We start from the raw sequence: 16026 nt of genomic DNA, 5'->3' as shown, positions 1-16026 counted from the left end.
GTGTTATCTGCTGTACTGTCGTAATTATATTAGCATATATTACTATGTTCCTCTCTGTAAGCTACCAAACTTGCTATTAAATCCACCAAATCATTAGCTCATTCGTATCATGGGATGGCTCCCTGGCCCCAATCGCAATGACTTGATATGTCACGTTGGTCTAGCTAGTCCAGCTACGGAACCACTAGATGGTATGGGGATTCAAATACATTCGCTAGTATAATAATGCTTCATGATCATGGGGTAATATAGCAGTTAATAATACAATTTGCGTCTCAGCTCAGACTAATGCTCCTAGCTGCATTATCTGCTTCTAGAACTCATATCCTTCCTGTAATATAATATAGCATTCGTCAATCATGATTCGGTCTAGCTCCTTGGTCCACTGCTTTCGGTTAATAAAGGTCTGGAATGTCTCACTGACCGCGGACTCCGGGGTTATCAATACAATGGCCGCTCTATCGACAGGACGTTAAGAATCCCATTCCACGCATAATATCCCTAATACCCGGCATTGTTGTTGGATATCTGCCCGTAATGCCACTAATAGGACCACTATAATGGTGGTGCCCCCACGGCTTATCCACGCGGGTAACATGAATAATAAACTCTTGCCAGCTCCAGTAGACATAATAGCAACAATAGGACTCTGGCGCTGGATGATGGCCTAGATAATAGCTTTTTAGCTGCTATGGAATGTTGCAGATGGTCCCATTATCTGCTATAATAACTTGTCGATATCTATAGCTTAGGTACAGCTCCATCGCTTGTTCTGACTGGCCTGGGTGGTATCCTAGAATAAGATGATCATGCCTGTGCAACCAGCTCTAATAGCAGATATGAATCCCAAAAACTGATGCTATTCCTGGCTGCTTTACTGGAATCGTTGTCGTTAATCCGCCATCTTACCAGCTCATTTAGTGGTTTCCCGCGCATATATGGCTCCAGCAACGTAGGAGCTGTGTCTGGTCTGCTCATCTGCAATCCCGGCTATAATCTATACCTCATCCTCATAGGCATCGTCCTCTGTGGTAGAATGAGGACCATAGCGGATAAATGCTTAGCCAGCGCGCATATATCGGTAGCTAATGGCAATAGCAATGGCACGGTATGACGCGATATTCAACGTGACTCTAGATAATCTAATAGTGCTCTCCCGTTGTAATATCCACCGCATCTATTCTGAGGTCCACGCGGGTTCCTATGGCGCGGATGCCTAGATATAGAGATTGATATCCTCTTGCTGATGCATCCATGCGTTAATACGCTGTTGAAATAGTAATACCAGCTATAAATACTATACCAGCAGCTCCCTTACCTCTTATGGTAAATATCAATAGATAATCTTGACGTCCCTATTAATCTGATAACCCTTATAATACCAGGCTACTAATACCACCATACTATCTTTAATAAACATATTCCAGATCCTACTAATGTAGCTGTTCTTATATCGAATGCTTAACAACTCTAGGACACGAGCTAGTTAGCCCTATGTGAATTGCACTGCTACTAATAGCTTTTCTAAAAATATAGTAACCTATTAATAGAATGCCTACCATCGTATATATTAGATTCCTTGTCTATCCACCTACATAAATTGACGATATAATATGGGATAATCCTAGATATGCTGTTATAACTAGCTCGTGCCATCTACTGGTTATAGGGTCCGCGGATCTTGCACAAAACTCCACTAGGGATCTTTATTGAATAGGTTATTATACAGCTAATCTTATGGAATAGCTAGTACCTGATTAAAGGCGCATTGTAGTAAATCCTCTAGTAATATCTACTACGCATCCTGCACTGTGTGGTTGATCATGCCATAGAACTACCGCATCATAAATTTAATGTCTTTATATAACAGTTCATCATGATTCTGCCATGTAATGTGGCCCTCAGTCATAGTATTATAATAAATCTTCAATCTATATGTCCATAAATCTAACATCCACTGCATGGGGCTCTAGGATCCACGCACTATAAATCAGTCTATCATCTGCGTTACCCACTGCAGACATCCTTTCTTGAATGTAGTGGGACTAGGGGATAGAGATCCTCTGTATATGCTGTCCTAGTCCTTGTCCAGTATAGAGCTAGTAGGCTTAGCCTCCTCTTTATAATCTACTAATTCTATAGCTTTACGCACTACCATGAACCAGACCAACTTGATCATTTTAGACAAGATAGATAGGTAATCCTCTAGAGTCCGCTATTCATCTTGATCACAAACACCTAACATGGCCATGGCGCATACTAATACACAGTCGTATTCCCAATACACCACACACTGATTCAACAGCTCAATACAAAAATCTAAACACGCCTGCTGGATGGGGGTTAACAATGAAGTGAAGCTCTCCAGTATAGGATTCTAGTAGATATCCTCATCCGTCTCATCATCATCAGTGAATGATTCCTCGTCCAAGCTAGACGACTCGCTCGATACGGGGGTTGGGCTGAGTTCCTATAGACGCCGCTGTCCGGCTTGTAATATAATGGACTATCCAGGATTCTGGGGTCGAATAATAGGACGAGCAATCTGTACTAATCGATTCCATGCCACTTGCTGTTGTGGGATGAATTAATATAGGGGATGCCTCTTGTTGGATACGCTGTCCTAGATCTGCTAAAAAAACATCAATATCTACTGCTATAGGCGAATACGCTCGCTCATAGTCTCTAGATCTTGATATGCTTTTAATAACTGATATCACGTTTAATGCTGTTCTATTCAGATAGCTTCCATACATACGAATACACTGGTGTGGATAACTAATTGCTGGCTGATCTATCCCACCTGGCCTATAGCTGTCTATATAGCCTAGATAGCACGTTCGTTGAGATTGGCAGTGGGGGATAGATCTATTGGGTCATCCATAGCGGGCATCTCGATATATTCTAACAACTGGGTGCTGGAAAATGAATCTAAATATGGTACTCAACCCGTTTAACAGAGCTACAGATTAGCTTTATCCATATGGCCCTATTAAATCTGCTTAATAGCTTACTTCTTATACTCAGCATACCACTGGCTAGCTTATTCCTAAATCCTGGATCTCACTGTGGTAAGAATGGGATGGGTGTCCTCTTTTTCATTGATAATAGCGAAATACTGGGACCCAGTCTTTTAGGGGAATAGTCTCTGGCATTGGACTAGTCGACATGCCTGTTCCTGCTGCTGCTTAATACTTTGCATGGTAGATCGCGTAGATTAGTCTTTCTGGGTAGTCTAGCTCCAGCCATGCTACTGATACCAATGATAGCGCATAATCTCTATGCTTTAACATATATATAAACATAATTAAGGTGATAGTTAGCATTGCTAGCTATTAAATAGACCTATAAGCTAGGGAATAGCCTGGGTTCGGGTGAATGGGATCTCCAATTCGATGGGATTAATAGCGATATCAGGCTAGCTGCGAATCTCATCACCAAGCTAGATCCGGATCATGGGTGATATATGCTGGTAGACACGCTATAAATAGCCTTCGATCTAGCTAGGCCAAACACCATACTAGCATTCGCAGCATATCACAATTAGGAAATCAGCAAGTCGTTCAAAATACGCATTCTGGAATGGACCTAGGTTGGTCATAGTGATTGATAACTGGAATGGAGATCGTATTATAAAAAGATTAAAATGCCTGTCTAAATAGTTAGCGGAATAGTCAGCTGAATGGCTATTAGATTATTGAAATAGTAAAATAGCTATAATACTATCTAAATAACTGTCGAATGGTTAAAATGGATAATAGTGGGAAATGAAAATGATTCTTAGATTCAGCCCCTATTCTATAATACGTGGATGGTATGATACTAAACCCTAATTTAGCTCCCGTGTACCCCAACCAAAACTTCATTGTTAAACCTATCAACTTTGCTACACGTCTACAAGATATCAACTGGGTGAATGGTAATAAAAATTACAGGGATTTGTGAATAAATAGTCAAATAATAATTAGTCCAAGTTTCGCGGGCATTGCTATAAAAAAGCTGATTGGTTGCTAGGTTTTTCGGTGAATGGTTGCTACCCTCGAACCCTAGATTTTTGTTAGTAAAAAAATAGCCCTAACCCGAACCCTGATTGGTTCCAAGTAGAAACCAATCAGGTATTTTGGTTAGAGCTTCCAATCCTGAACCTGCCAGGTGGTATAGCTCGCTAATGGTGTAGCGAAAATGGTGGAATTGTTGCATTGCGGTAAGATTAGTGCATAAATGAAGAGTTCAAAGCTACAATCTGTGTTCCTGGGCAATACTCTTTATTGACAAAATTTGAGAAATGAAATCTGCCCTGAAGCGTGCCCAAGGGCCACCGTGCCATCTCTCACCGCTGAACATAGTGGTCGATAGGGAGGGGGAAGCCATAGAACCTTTCTGCCATGGAGAGCGATCCATTGATTATCTAAGATAAGCACCTGAATTCGGGTCTTAGCCTCGACGAAAATGCTTTTGCCTGATGGCTCGATGCTTAGGGATCCCAGATTTGTTTCCAGAAATGGACCCTCTTTGGAAAATCTTAGGTCAGTAATAACACCTTCTATGTGTAGCGTCCGTTGCAGAGCGCCGGTCGCTGTATCCCAGAGCTTGGCTGTCTTATCGTGGGAACCAGAGGCCAGCAGTTGCCCGTCAGGTGAGAATGCTACCGACTGAACCCAGCTTCCATGGCCCTCCAGCGTCTGTTGCAGGACGCCGGTCGCCGTATCCCAGAGCTTGATTGTCTTGTCGGAACTGGACGCCAGCAGCCTCCCATCCAGTGAGAATGCCACCGAACACACCGAGTCTTCGTGACACTCGAGTGTCTGTTGCAGGGCGCCAGTCGCTAGATCCCAGAGCTTGACTGTCTTGTCATGGGAACCGGAGGCCAGCAGTCGACCGTCCGGTGAGAATGCCACCGACTGCATCCAACCTCCGTGGCCCTCAAGCGTCTGTTGCAGGGTGCCAGTCACCGTATCCCAGAGCTTGACTGTCTTGTCACGGGAACCAGAGGCTAGTAGTCGCCCGTCTAGTGAGAATACTACTGGATGTACCCAGCTTTCATGACCCTTAAGTGTCTGTTGCAGAAGGCCGGTCGCTGTATCCCAAAGCCTGACTGTCTTATCGTGGGAACCGGAGGCCAGTAGTTGCCCATCTGGTGAGAATGCTACCGACCATACTGAGTCTTTATGGTCCTTAAGCTTCTGTTGCAGGGTATTAGTCAAGGCACCAGTCGCTGTATCCCAGAGCTTGACTGTCTTATCGTGGGAACCAGAGGCCAGCAGTTGCCCGTCAGGTGAGAATGCCACCGACCACACTGAGTCTCCATGGCCCTCGAGTGTCTGCTGCAGGGCGCCAGTCGCTGTATCCCAGAGCTTGACTGTCTTGTCGCGGAAACCGGAGGCTAGCAGTTGCCCGTCCGGTGAGAACGCCACCGACCACACCAAGCTTCCATGGCCCTCCAGCGTCTGTTGCAGGACGCCGGTCGCCGTATCCCAGAGCTTGACTGTCTTGTCATGGGAACCGGAGGCCAGCAGTCGACCGTCCGGTGAGAATGCCACCGACCACACTGAGTCTCCATGGCCCTCCAGCGTCTGTTGCAGGACGCCGGTCGCCGTATCCCAGAGCTTGACTGTCTTGTCATGGGAACCGGAGGCCAGCAGTCTCCTATCCGGTGAGAATGCCACTGACTGCACGTAGTTTCCATGGCCCTCAAGTGTCTGTTGTAGAACACCGGTCGCTATATCCCAAAGCTTGACCGTCTTGTCGTCAGAACCAGAGACCAGCAGTCTCCTATCCAGTGAGAATGCCACTGACTGTACATAGCTTTCATGGCCTTCAATTGTCTGTTGTAGAACACCGGTCGCCATATCCCAAAGCTTGACTGTCTTATCGTGGGAACCAGAGGCCAGTAATTGCCCGTCAGGTGAGAATGCCACCGACTGTACTGAGTCTCCATGGCCCTCGAGTGTCTGTTGCAGGGCGCCAGTCGCTAGATCCCAGAGCTTGACTGTCTTGTCGTGGGAACCGGAGGCCAGCAGTCGCCCGTTCGGTGAGAATGCCACCGACTGCACCCAGCTTTCATGGCCCTCAAGCGTCTCCAGTTCTGCACTCCAATCTTCCTCGACCTTTGGCAACCTGCATATCCAACTAGGCAGCTCTTTGTCAAACTTATTTCTAATTATTGATTTTGTTGGAGCAAACACAAGTCCTGAACAGTATAGCTGAAGAGGCGAAGTATCAGCTATATATCTATTTTTCAAGAGAAATCGTCTTGCATCATATAGAAACTCTGATATTCTAGAGTTTTTGTCGTTCTAAATATTCAGCATTCATACTCGCAGAAAATCTTTCCTAGGAACTTACTTGTATGAGTGACTGCAATTTCTCAATTACTCCCACTACCTCAGGTGCAAAACCCATAATGCTCATTGCTTCTATCCAGTGAAGAAAATGCTCCTGGAGGAATAATAAAGCACTATTCATCTCAGCCACAGGGTCTTTGCATTGTGCCAGATGCTGTACCCAATAACGACATGAGTATTGCAATTCTGGTTGTAGATACTGGTTGATAGAATCGGTATCAATCTCTATGCGCTGTGTGCCATCACTTGATAAATTGCAGATATTCTTCCTCAAACTGTGCTGCATGACCTCTAGGCATTGTATGGTGAGATTTTGATGGACGTCTTTCTCATCTACCCCGGATAAACTGCCATATTTTCTCTTGGAATCTAGAAGGAAATCCATGAAGGATAAATGGTAGAAGCCTGACTGGTATATCCAAGTTGTCGGAAATATCGAGAACTGAGTAGAGCAGATCTAATCGATTATTTTCAGATCGTCTGTTCATATTCAGAAGTCGGGCGACGGCATTGACTGAGAGCGGGGTAGCAAGAAGAGAATGTGGTGGGGCACGGAGGTAGTAGATATACATGTAAGGTCTACATGGGCTTAGGCCACGGTTTGGTTGTGTATCGTACGTTACAACGTGCCCTGAAACGAACGAATTGCGAGAAAGGAACCACGAACCGTGCGTTGGAGGGCATACGCGAAAATAAATTGCGATTGTATGTAGGAAGCCCATTACCACGCGTTGTTCTTGTTCACCGCTGACTTACCTTCTTGGGACTAATGTATCTTGGCTTTTAGAATATGCCATACCCTGAAAGTAAGTCATCTGCACGTTTCCTATCTATGCTTTCTTTGAGCTCTTCATTACCGTAACGCAACAATTTCACCATGTTCGCTACACCATTAGCGAGCTATACCACCTGGTAAAATGTATCTTGTTATCTTCTCTGCTCTAAATCTATGAGGTATAATGTATATGCAGAGTGAGCCTCCTATCACCCCCAGCAGGAGGTGGGTGAAGATTGTCGAATGAGAATGCTAATTGATTAGTTATTATTTCATACACACTTGTCATACCCTAGACCCTGCATACCAGAATTAGCTTGGTTTCCTATTGGCTTTGGACTGACCTGTGACCAGCGGGTTGTGTTCCTGTGGCCATGAACCACTAAGCTAAGATGTATACCGGGCTTTCGTAGAAGCATAGCCAAGTAGAGAATACACCAAGTTGAACTTCAGCAGTGACAAGTGATCTGCGTATTAAGCACGAAAATTAAAGGAGAAACTAGGTATATGCTAGAGAATGAGTGTCCTTAGATAACCTATCTGCTTGCAAGTATATTCTCTGATAGTAATATACTAGTATATCATATACCTGAGTATTCCCTCATACTCACACCAAGACGAAGACTCACATAACCTTCTACATACATATCCATAGATCCCTGCCTCAGCACCTTCTATAGGTCAATTACATATCATCCACTAGATCTATAAGAACCCTCACCTTCCTGACTTAGCTAGCCGCCCCCGAACCACCCTGCTTTTTTATTACTAAGAATATCAACAGAGTCATATAGATTTGCTTACCTTAACCTCTAATCGTCGGCTACCTCAGATTCGTCTTATCCTTCAATCAGACGTGCCACATTCACAATTTGTTGTGCATTCGAAAACACTGTCCCAGTTCCCGCTGGGTAAACATCTGCCACTGAATGCGTCATAAGTGCATGTGCCCCCACCAGCTCTGCATGATGCACCATTGCAGTTATGGCCAGCTGAACTAGTGATGTAACAGCTTTGTCCCATGACTTGAGTCGATAGTAATATTATTGCCGTCAGGACTGTAGCTGGAGTGTATAACCCAAACAGTTTCATTGTTCAGGAACTTCTGCAAAGTCTATATATTGTTGTAGAAGACTATGATCCGCTAATTGTGCTGATTGTGGAGTCTCCGACTTCCTGCTTATATCCTAGATCAAAAGAGACGCGTTCATAAGAAAATAGAATAGAGGGAACTGGAAGACTATAGAGGTAAATAATAGAGAGAGTAAAAGTATAGAACTAATACTCAGAAGAAGAGTTGAATTTTATCATTCTATGCTAAACTAACCGAGAGGATGAAGAGGTATTTCTATCTTTTATCTGTATTCTAGTATCCCTAAGCTTTTTATAAAGTCTCCACACAGCTAGCCAATTATGATAAGGTAGCAAATGGTATGGCATATAAGATTTTGATTTATAATGATTAGTGACTGTTGATTAGCTGAAATTTATGAGATCCATTCTGTTCGGAGGAGTTCGGGGTCGAAGAGACTGGGATTGATGAGATATGTAAGACCTTTCTTTCCCACCACCTTCCCTCTTTGGTGAAATGCATTGATTATTTCAATACAGGCATCATACTAAAAATGGGCCTAACGATACGGTTTGACTGGTTCTAATGTGGTGTCTCATTCAACATTCAAATAGATCAAATACACGGACATGATATCCGATTTTCCGCACCTAGGCATATTTCGATCCATGGGCACTATCGCTATCCTATCACACAAGGCATCCCATCCACGTCTGGCATGTCCTGAGACAGGGTATCTAGTACGTAACTAATTTAGACAAGTACAGACCGTCCGCTCCAGCCGCTGTTTCCAAACCCAGACAAGACAGCACGACGACGCCTGTGCTTGGCGCGAATAAGGATGGATAGTATATCATCTACAGAGAAAATGCATTCCTTGTACAACCAAACTCTAAAAACTTGCGCCATCCATGCAGAGAAATTAGAATGGCCGGGTATTTTAAAAGTTCAAAGTCATCGAATGCGAGCTGACTTCCCATCTAGGAAAATGAAGTAGTCAATCATTTCGCAGATAAATGACAGGGTTTTCATCTTAAATTCCTATCAGAATCAGAATTCAATAACAAAAGTTGTCTATTTCCTTCATGCATTAGGCTACCACCAAGCTCCAGCCGCACGGATTAGTGAACTTGCTGATTGGTAAGACTTGGCAGTCAGTGATTAGGTAGAGATAAAAGAGAAGAAGGAATTAAATTCCTAATTAGATCACATGCCACGGAACCAAGGCGGATTTTTCCTTAGCTATGTTTAATATTGCGGTTATTCGGTGGGTATCACATCCTTTAGGAGAATCCTTGATCTCCATGTTAGATAGGGGCTATCACCTTAATTTGATTGAGCTAAACATTGTCTTTCACAGCCATTAAGACGTAGGTAATGTGCTGCTGTACATGTAAGAGGACGCTTACTGGGAAGACTACACATGTTGACGGTTGAGTATGACGTCTAAGAGAGAGACCTATATCAATCGGTCAATCAATACGCCAGGATATTCTGCTTTTCAACTTCAGTTACTTTACAGGATGTCCAGGTAGGTATGGTCCCACTTAGGAGACCCTGAATAGGGGTCGACCTATGAAGAGCGTCCCCTTACTCACGAGCAGCGTGACATGTGGATGTTCAGAGGTAGACGGCCATGTCAAATCGGAAAGCGCGGCATCCACTACTCCGTACATAGTCGTAAATGATCATAAATGCGATGGCGGGCTAAAAGTATATAAGTGGGGTAGATCTACGAACTTGGTACGAACTTTAGCAAGCCACTACCGGTACAAATCGACAATCTACTTCCTCATTGCTAGGAACATTCTTATGTCCTAGCATCTACTATAATTATACACGCCAGTGAGATTAGAAGTCCTAAAGCAGGTCTAATTGACGTATAATCCTATAGAGGATGTACTGTCTAGAGGACCACTAGGGATAGTAAGTAGCACGAATCGCGGCTTGGTTATTAATGTATATTATGGCTTAGACGCTGCTCGTGCCCAGGTTCTGGATCAAGATACTCAACGCTGTATTAATTCCCTCTAGCTCCTCTGTGTAGACTATATGTATATCTGATAAACCCACTAGCCAAATGCTATTTTCTAGTACCGAGTATACTACTGCCCTAATTCCCCTATCAAATCTACTCCTATCTGTATATAGTCGTACTCCTGTGGTTATAGCTATATCTAACTGTGTGTTGATTGCTGCCTCACGTGTCTCATCAATTCTCATTTCCGGTGGCTCCCACTACGGTGGCACTACAAAGGGATAGATAGTCTCTATCCGTTGGCAGACTCCTCGTCCTAGCTTGCGGTCGAGCAGTGCCTCTAGTCGGTGCAGCAGTGACGTATATAGGTTGTTCTGGTATGCCTGTCTTCGTGTGGCACACAGCGTTCTGCATAGAGGTGAGGTCATCAATCGGAGGCACGCTTCCTCTGCTAGTCTCGCCAGAGTGAGTTCCGCTGGCGGCACGTGAAGACAGACGTCCAAGGCCTGTCTAGACGTACGCTTGAAAGCGCCAGATATCCGGCGGAGGGCCTGATATTGGATTGATTGCACTGCTTCCTCTGCGGCACGCTGCGCACCTATAAAGCCTCTCCCGCCGCGGATATACCACGTTGAGCAGGCGAACATGATGCGTGGCTGGAGCACCGCAGTGTACACTGAAGTCTAAACGTATAGAGAGAACAGGGTGATACTCTACAAAGTAATAACTAAACAGACTAATACTCTGATTACTATATCAACGATAGAATAGTTATATAAAAACACTAATTTACTGTTTGTACATGTCAACTCTGCTTGATATGCGGAACCAGAAGATGAGTTGATCTGAAGATATCTCGCCGCTATATGTAATACCCTATGCACTTTTCCGCGGTGTGGATCAATGAACGTTTCATACACTAAGGGGAGCCCCGGAGAGTTTTGTTATTTGTGTTTGTCTGTACAACAATAACTTCATATCATGCATCATCTTTTACATGATGTCTTACCTCATCTCTTTGAGCTACGGGTCTCTACGTTGTTCCCTGAAACCCTTCCTTATCGTCCTTTATCCTCAATACGTTTCATGTTCTCCGAACGAACCAGGATAGAAGAAATTGTACATCTATATGTATGGGAGGGCTTCTCCGATAGATAGTTTAGAGAATCAGCTCATCATTAGTTATCAATATGAAGTCATTGTACGGATTTGCTCATGCCACATAGGCTTATCGGAATAGCCTAACACCAATCCTACGCTTCGTGATACGGGACTGTGTTGAACCAACATTTACCATATATTTAGTTTTATTCTATCATCTTAAATTAACTATAATAATTTAAGTATATGTTCTTCTATTGAATAGAATATTCAATTTACTCCGTGAGCCTTTGCTTTCAAGAAGCCTTTTATATTTGTCGTAAACCGGTGCTTGTCAAGCGTCTAGATCAGAGTAAACTCGTCACTGAACGGCGGTTCGGTGGTATTCTGCTTAGGAAAGGGCAGGTAGCCAAAGTAATAAACAAGATAGCCCTAGTTAACTAGATCTATGAGCAATGGTATACTCAAGGTTAAACAGTTAATTCAAGACGATAGAGTAAAACTAAATACAGGGTAAATGAGTGTCCTTATATATTCCTTCGTCATCATAGCCATCATGTCCTGTTCCTCGGAACTGGCCCTGTTTGCCATATTCATGCTTATCATGTCCAGTTGCTAACAATTGTGTTAGATAATCCGGATATCCAGGAGCAGTCAAATGAGGCAGTCAATCAGAAGCTCTACATTATGGCCCCCAGATTTACCCCTCATGATAGATCACAAATTACGTCGACCATACACAAAATCAGCTCACCAGAATGTCTATAAGAACCCGGCTTTGGAACATCATGTAGACGGAGAGACAGAGAACTAAACAGATACAATCTTGCTAGTCACTTCTTCCTTTCTTATACTTGTAAAATACATTCAGGGTTAGCCGGGAGTAAACCTGTCAGATAATCCGGATATCCAGAGGCAGTCAAATGAGGCAGTCAATCAGAAGCTCTACTTTATAGCCCCCAATTTTACCCCTCATGATAGGTCACAAATGATGTCAACCCTACATGCCGGATTCGATAAAACCAGCTCACCAGATGTCTATAAAAACCCGGCTTTGGAACCTGATGTATTCAGACAGACAGAGACAACACAATACACACAATCTTGCTAGTCACTTCTTCTTTTCTTATCCTTGTAAGATACATTCAGGATTGGCCTGGAGTAAACCCGCCAATCCAACAAAACCCGCCAATCCGACAGACAGCGACATACAATATTGGAGTTTTTTACCACTAGCACAAAACAGGTGAAGTTCGAATCTATGGGTGGAAAATCCTTGTCATCTTGATCTCCTCCCTCTATCATTTCTAGCTGAGATTCCTGTCCCTTTTATATATGCGAATCCCATACAAATAATCGACTGTGATTCTTTCAATCTGTGTGTCAAATGGTATGCCTCATAATGTGTCATAATGGGTCATATGGTGTTGTGAATATAGCGTATTTTATGTCAAATAGATTCACGCGCTATATCCTTTCTTAGCGTAGCGGTAAAATATGGCCAACACCGGGCAGGGGATTAGGGCTACGGATAGACCTAGGCAGGTGTTCCGGGTAACCCAACTGATACATGTGTCAAACCCAACTTGGGCTGGGTTTTGGGCTCATGGGGGGTGTTCCGAGTTGGGTTCTGGGCTTTCATATAGAACCCAACTGGGTTTTGGGTAACCCAGTTGGGTAGACAAACCCATAGATCATGTGATATGCATTAATTATGTAGTCCCATCTTGTATTTATAGGTATTCAAACCGTATTACCTTATATCATTATATGTATTGTCAAAGAGTGGAAGAATAAGAATTTCAAGAATATCATTTTTAATTGCCCTTCTATTTCTTCCCTAACGACTAATAATGAAGGAACTGATCATCCTCACGCCTTGTACGCTTGCGATTTCGTCCTGAGATACGTGGTTGCGTGTCAGGTAAAGGAAGAACCACTTCATCATCAGATGAAATAGGCTCCTGGCACTCTTGCTCCCCATCAGATACCATACTCATTCGTCTCTTGCCCTGAGCATGCTTAGATAGCTGTTGAGTAGCCGGTTGGACTATACTAATCTCTAGGCTATTATCTTCTTCATTATCACTGATTGGCTTAAGAGTATCTTGAAGCTGTTGAGCATCTTTCTCTTCATCAAGTGCTTGCTGTTCCTCATTCAAAAGATATTGTTTTATAAGGGAAAGTTCCTTTTCTTCCACTTCAAACCTTGATGTACACATGAATAGCATTAGATCTTGGATTGTCGTAGAATTAAGTGAGCCTCGACGATAATGGCAGACATCTCGAGCAGAATTAAAAAGCCGCTCAACACCAGCGCCAGTGGCAGGTATTGAGAGTATATCACGTGCCATTTTTGCAAGAGCTGGAAATTTGTGTTCATGCTCTTTCCAGAACGTCCGCGGAGCAATTGGGACTGTTTCTATTAGAGGATATTAATTAGTAAAGTGTCGGCAGGAAAAATAATATTACTTACCACTCTCAAGGTACTGTATAGCCTCGTCACTACTCACTGATTGATTGAAATCAGGAGCAAAAAGCGCATCGATCTTTGATGTCTGAACACCCAAAGAAGGTATCTGTGGAGAGTCTTGTGTAACTGATAGGCGTTCCTTATATAGACCTGCATAGGTTTCAAAGCTTTTGCGATATTGATAACACAATTTAGGACCCCAATCCTTATTATTAAAGAACTGAAGCTTGTTTTGTGGTGCAAGGATTGTACCAATTGCAAACAGATCACCATGAACCTTATCTGTTTCTCTATAGTAGATAGATAGCTTCTCCTTTGCTGCATGTAGAGCACTAAGCATAAGCTTCTTCCAGGCTACTTTCTTTCGCTGAAGCCGATGAATTGATGCTTCAAGATGATTAAAAAGTTTATTATAAATACTGAAGATGACATAGAAGGTCACGTCTTTTGTTTGAGAAAGCGCGGTAGTGAATTTCAAGAATGGTTGAGTGATCTAAAGAAGATACTCAATCTGGCGCCATTCTTCTTGGTCAAGTATCAAGTGATCATGCCCATTTTGCGAGCAGAACAGATTAAAGATTGACTGTAGTCTCTTTGCTCTTCGCAGCATTAAGAAGGTGGAATTCCAGCGAGTCTTAACATCTTAGATTGGTATGAGCTTTGGCGTTTCAGTCTGGAGATTATAGAAGGCTTCACGACGTTGAGGGCTTGCATTAATAAAGATTGCAAGCGCTCTCATCTAATAGTGGAGCAATAATTAATATAATGCAAATGCTATGTTGTAAAGACTCACTTAAAGACTTACTTTATTAAGAGTATCAGCAATCTCTCGCTTTTGCTGTCTTGCTCGCAGTGACTGTGATCGGGCCTCTGACCAATTTATCTCTATTGTCTTATTCTTTGGATTAGCTTTCATCTGACCAAGAAGCTTCTGTAAACTAAGCTGGATTATATATATGATATAGGGAACATAGATAATTACAGTGTCAGTGCTGATTTAATTTAACTGGATCGAATCTTATATACTTTCCATTAATGTAACGTTATTTGCTGCATTATCTATTATAATAGAAAGCACACAATCTGTAATTTTATACTGCTAGAGTAGGTTAAAAAGAACAGCACTTAGGTTGGCACCAGAGTAAGATCTATAAAGCGGTTCAAAACTAAGCAAAATTTCTCGATAATTCCATTCGTTGTCAATAAAATATCCTATGATTGCCATAAACGCCTGTTGAAATAGAGATGTCCAGCAATCAAGGGCAATTGATAGCTTTGTACCAGATGGAAGCATATCAAGTATCCTTTGTTGCCGTATCTTAGTTGTGTCCTGTAACCGCCGTCAAATAGTTCGGGAGGAAGGGATATTAGGCTGTAAAGGAGCAAGTCGGGCGAATTCAATTAATTCTTGAAACTCAGAGTGTTCAATAAGTTGAAAAGGAAGCTTTGCCCTTGTAATAAAGGTAAGAAGCTTCTCCTCCCATACCTGCTGAGAGAAAACTGGTGTCGTTGTAAGGCGTTGCGGCTATCAACATTAGTTAATGTATAATAGAGGTTAGGATAGCTTACCGTGTCCTGTACAAGTGATATAATACCTTTCTGCTTTATATAATTGGCAGAGAGATTACAGCATTGCGATCCTTTTAGATGCCTTGCCATAGTTGATGTGCCATACTTATTATTATGTGGATGATCAAGGATACCACCACATTTCTTGCACATAAGCTTTGCTTTGCCATCACTGGCCTGGGCGACTTGATCAAAGCTATCCCACATGCTTGAGGAGCGCCTATTACTATCCTAACGTATTCTTTTCTTTACTCCATACTCTGTTCTAAGCCACTATTCAACAAATTCCGTCTTTGACATCGTAGTATAAAGCACGTAGGATTTCTTGCGATCAGGTCCGACGCGCTGGAGGGAGGAGGGCGGTGGTGGCGCTGGAGTTCGAAACGTAGAATAATTATTATCTGAGTTAAAGCTCTGTTGGCTATAAGAAAGATTGGATGTAAGATTATCTTATGGGATATTTGTGAAGGTGTCAATACTATCAGATCCATATAAAGATGGAGTGAAAGAGTCAGAGAATTGAGACATGGTAAAATATATGCTAGGGGTAAAAGCAAAGTAAGTAATAATTAACTTACAGAAATCTTCAAGTCTAGAAAATAAAATATTTAGATGATAGATGGGGGGCACATGATCACACCGGTTAGCTAGCAGCCAAATTGATCTATCATATTTTAACCCTCCTGCAGGTAGAATAGATGATGGTATAATTAG

The 16026-nt window shown here is 42.8% G+C and overlaps 2 protein-coding genes across 2 annotated transcripts; both read right to left on the bottom strand.

The window, feature by feature from the left end:
• Positions 1–4265: 4265 nt before the first annotated feature.
• EYB26_003778 (uncharacterized protein) lies at positions 4266–6729 on the bottom strand (the record flags this gene model as incomplete). Its single annotated transcript, XM_054263072.1, has 2 exons — positions 4266–6296; positions 6346–6729. The coding sequence occupies 2 exons, from the start codon at positions 6727–6729 to the stop codon at positions 4266–4268; spliced, it is 2415 nt and encodes an 804-aa protein (XP_054119047.1).
• Positions 6730–13117: 6388 nt separating this feature from the next.
• Positions 13118–14083, bottom strand: EYB26_003777 (uncharacterized protein; the record flags this gene model as incomplete). The annotated part of the gene is made up of 2 exons (XM_054263071.1): positions 13118–13692; positions 13747–14083. 2 exons carry the CDS (start codon positions 14081–14083, stop codon positions 13118–13120), a joined length of 912 nt encoding a protein of 303 aa, XP_054119046.1.
• Positions 14084–16026: the final 1943 nt, after the last annotated feature.

The sequence above is a fragment of the Talaromyces marneffei genome, chromosome 3 (genome assembly GCF_009556855.1).
Source record: "Talaromyces marneffei chromosome 3, complete sequence".
Classification (NCBI taxonomy): domain Eukaryota; kingdom Fungi; phylum Ascomycota; class Eurotiomycetes; order Eurotiales; family Trichocomaceae; genus Talaromyces; species Talaromyces marneffei.
This window is presented reverse-complemented; position numbering and strand designations above follow the sequence as displayed.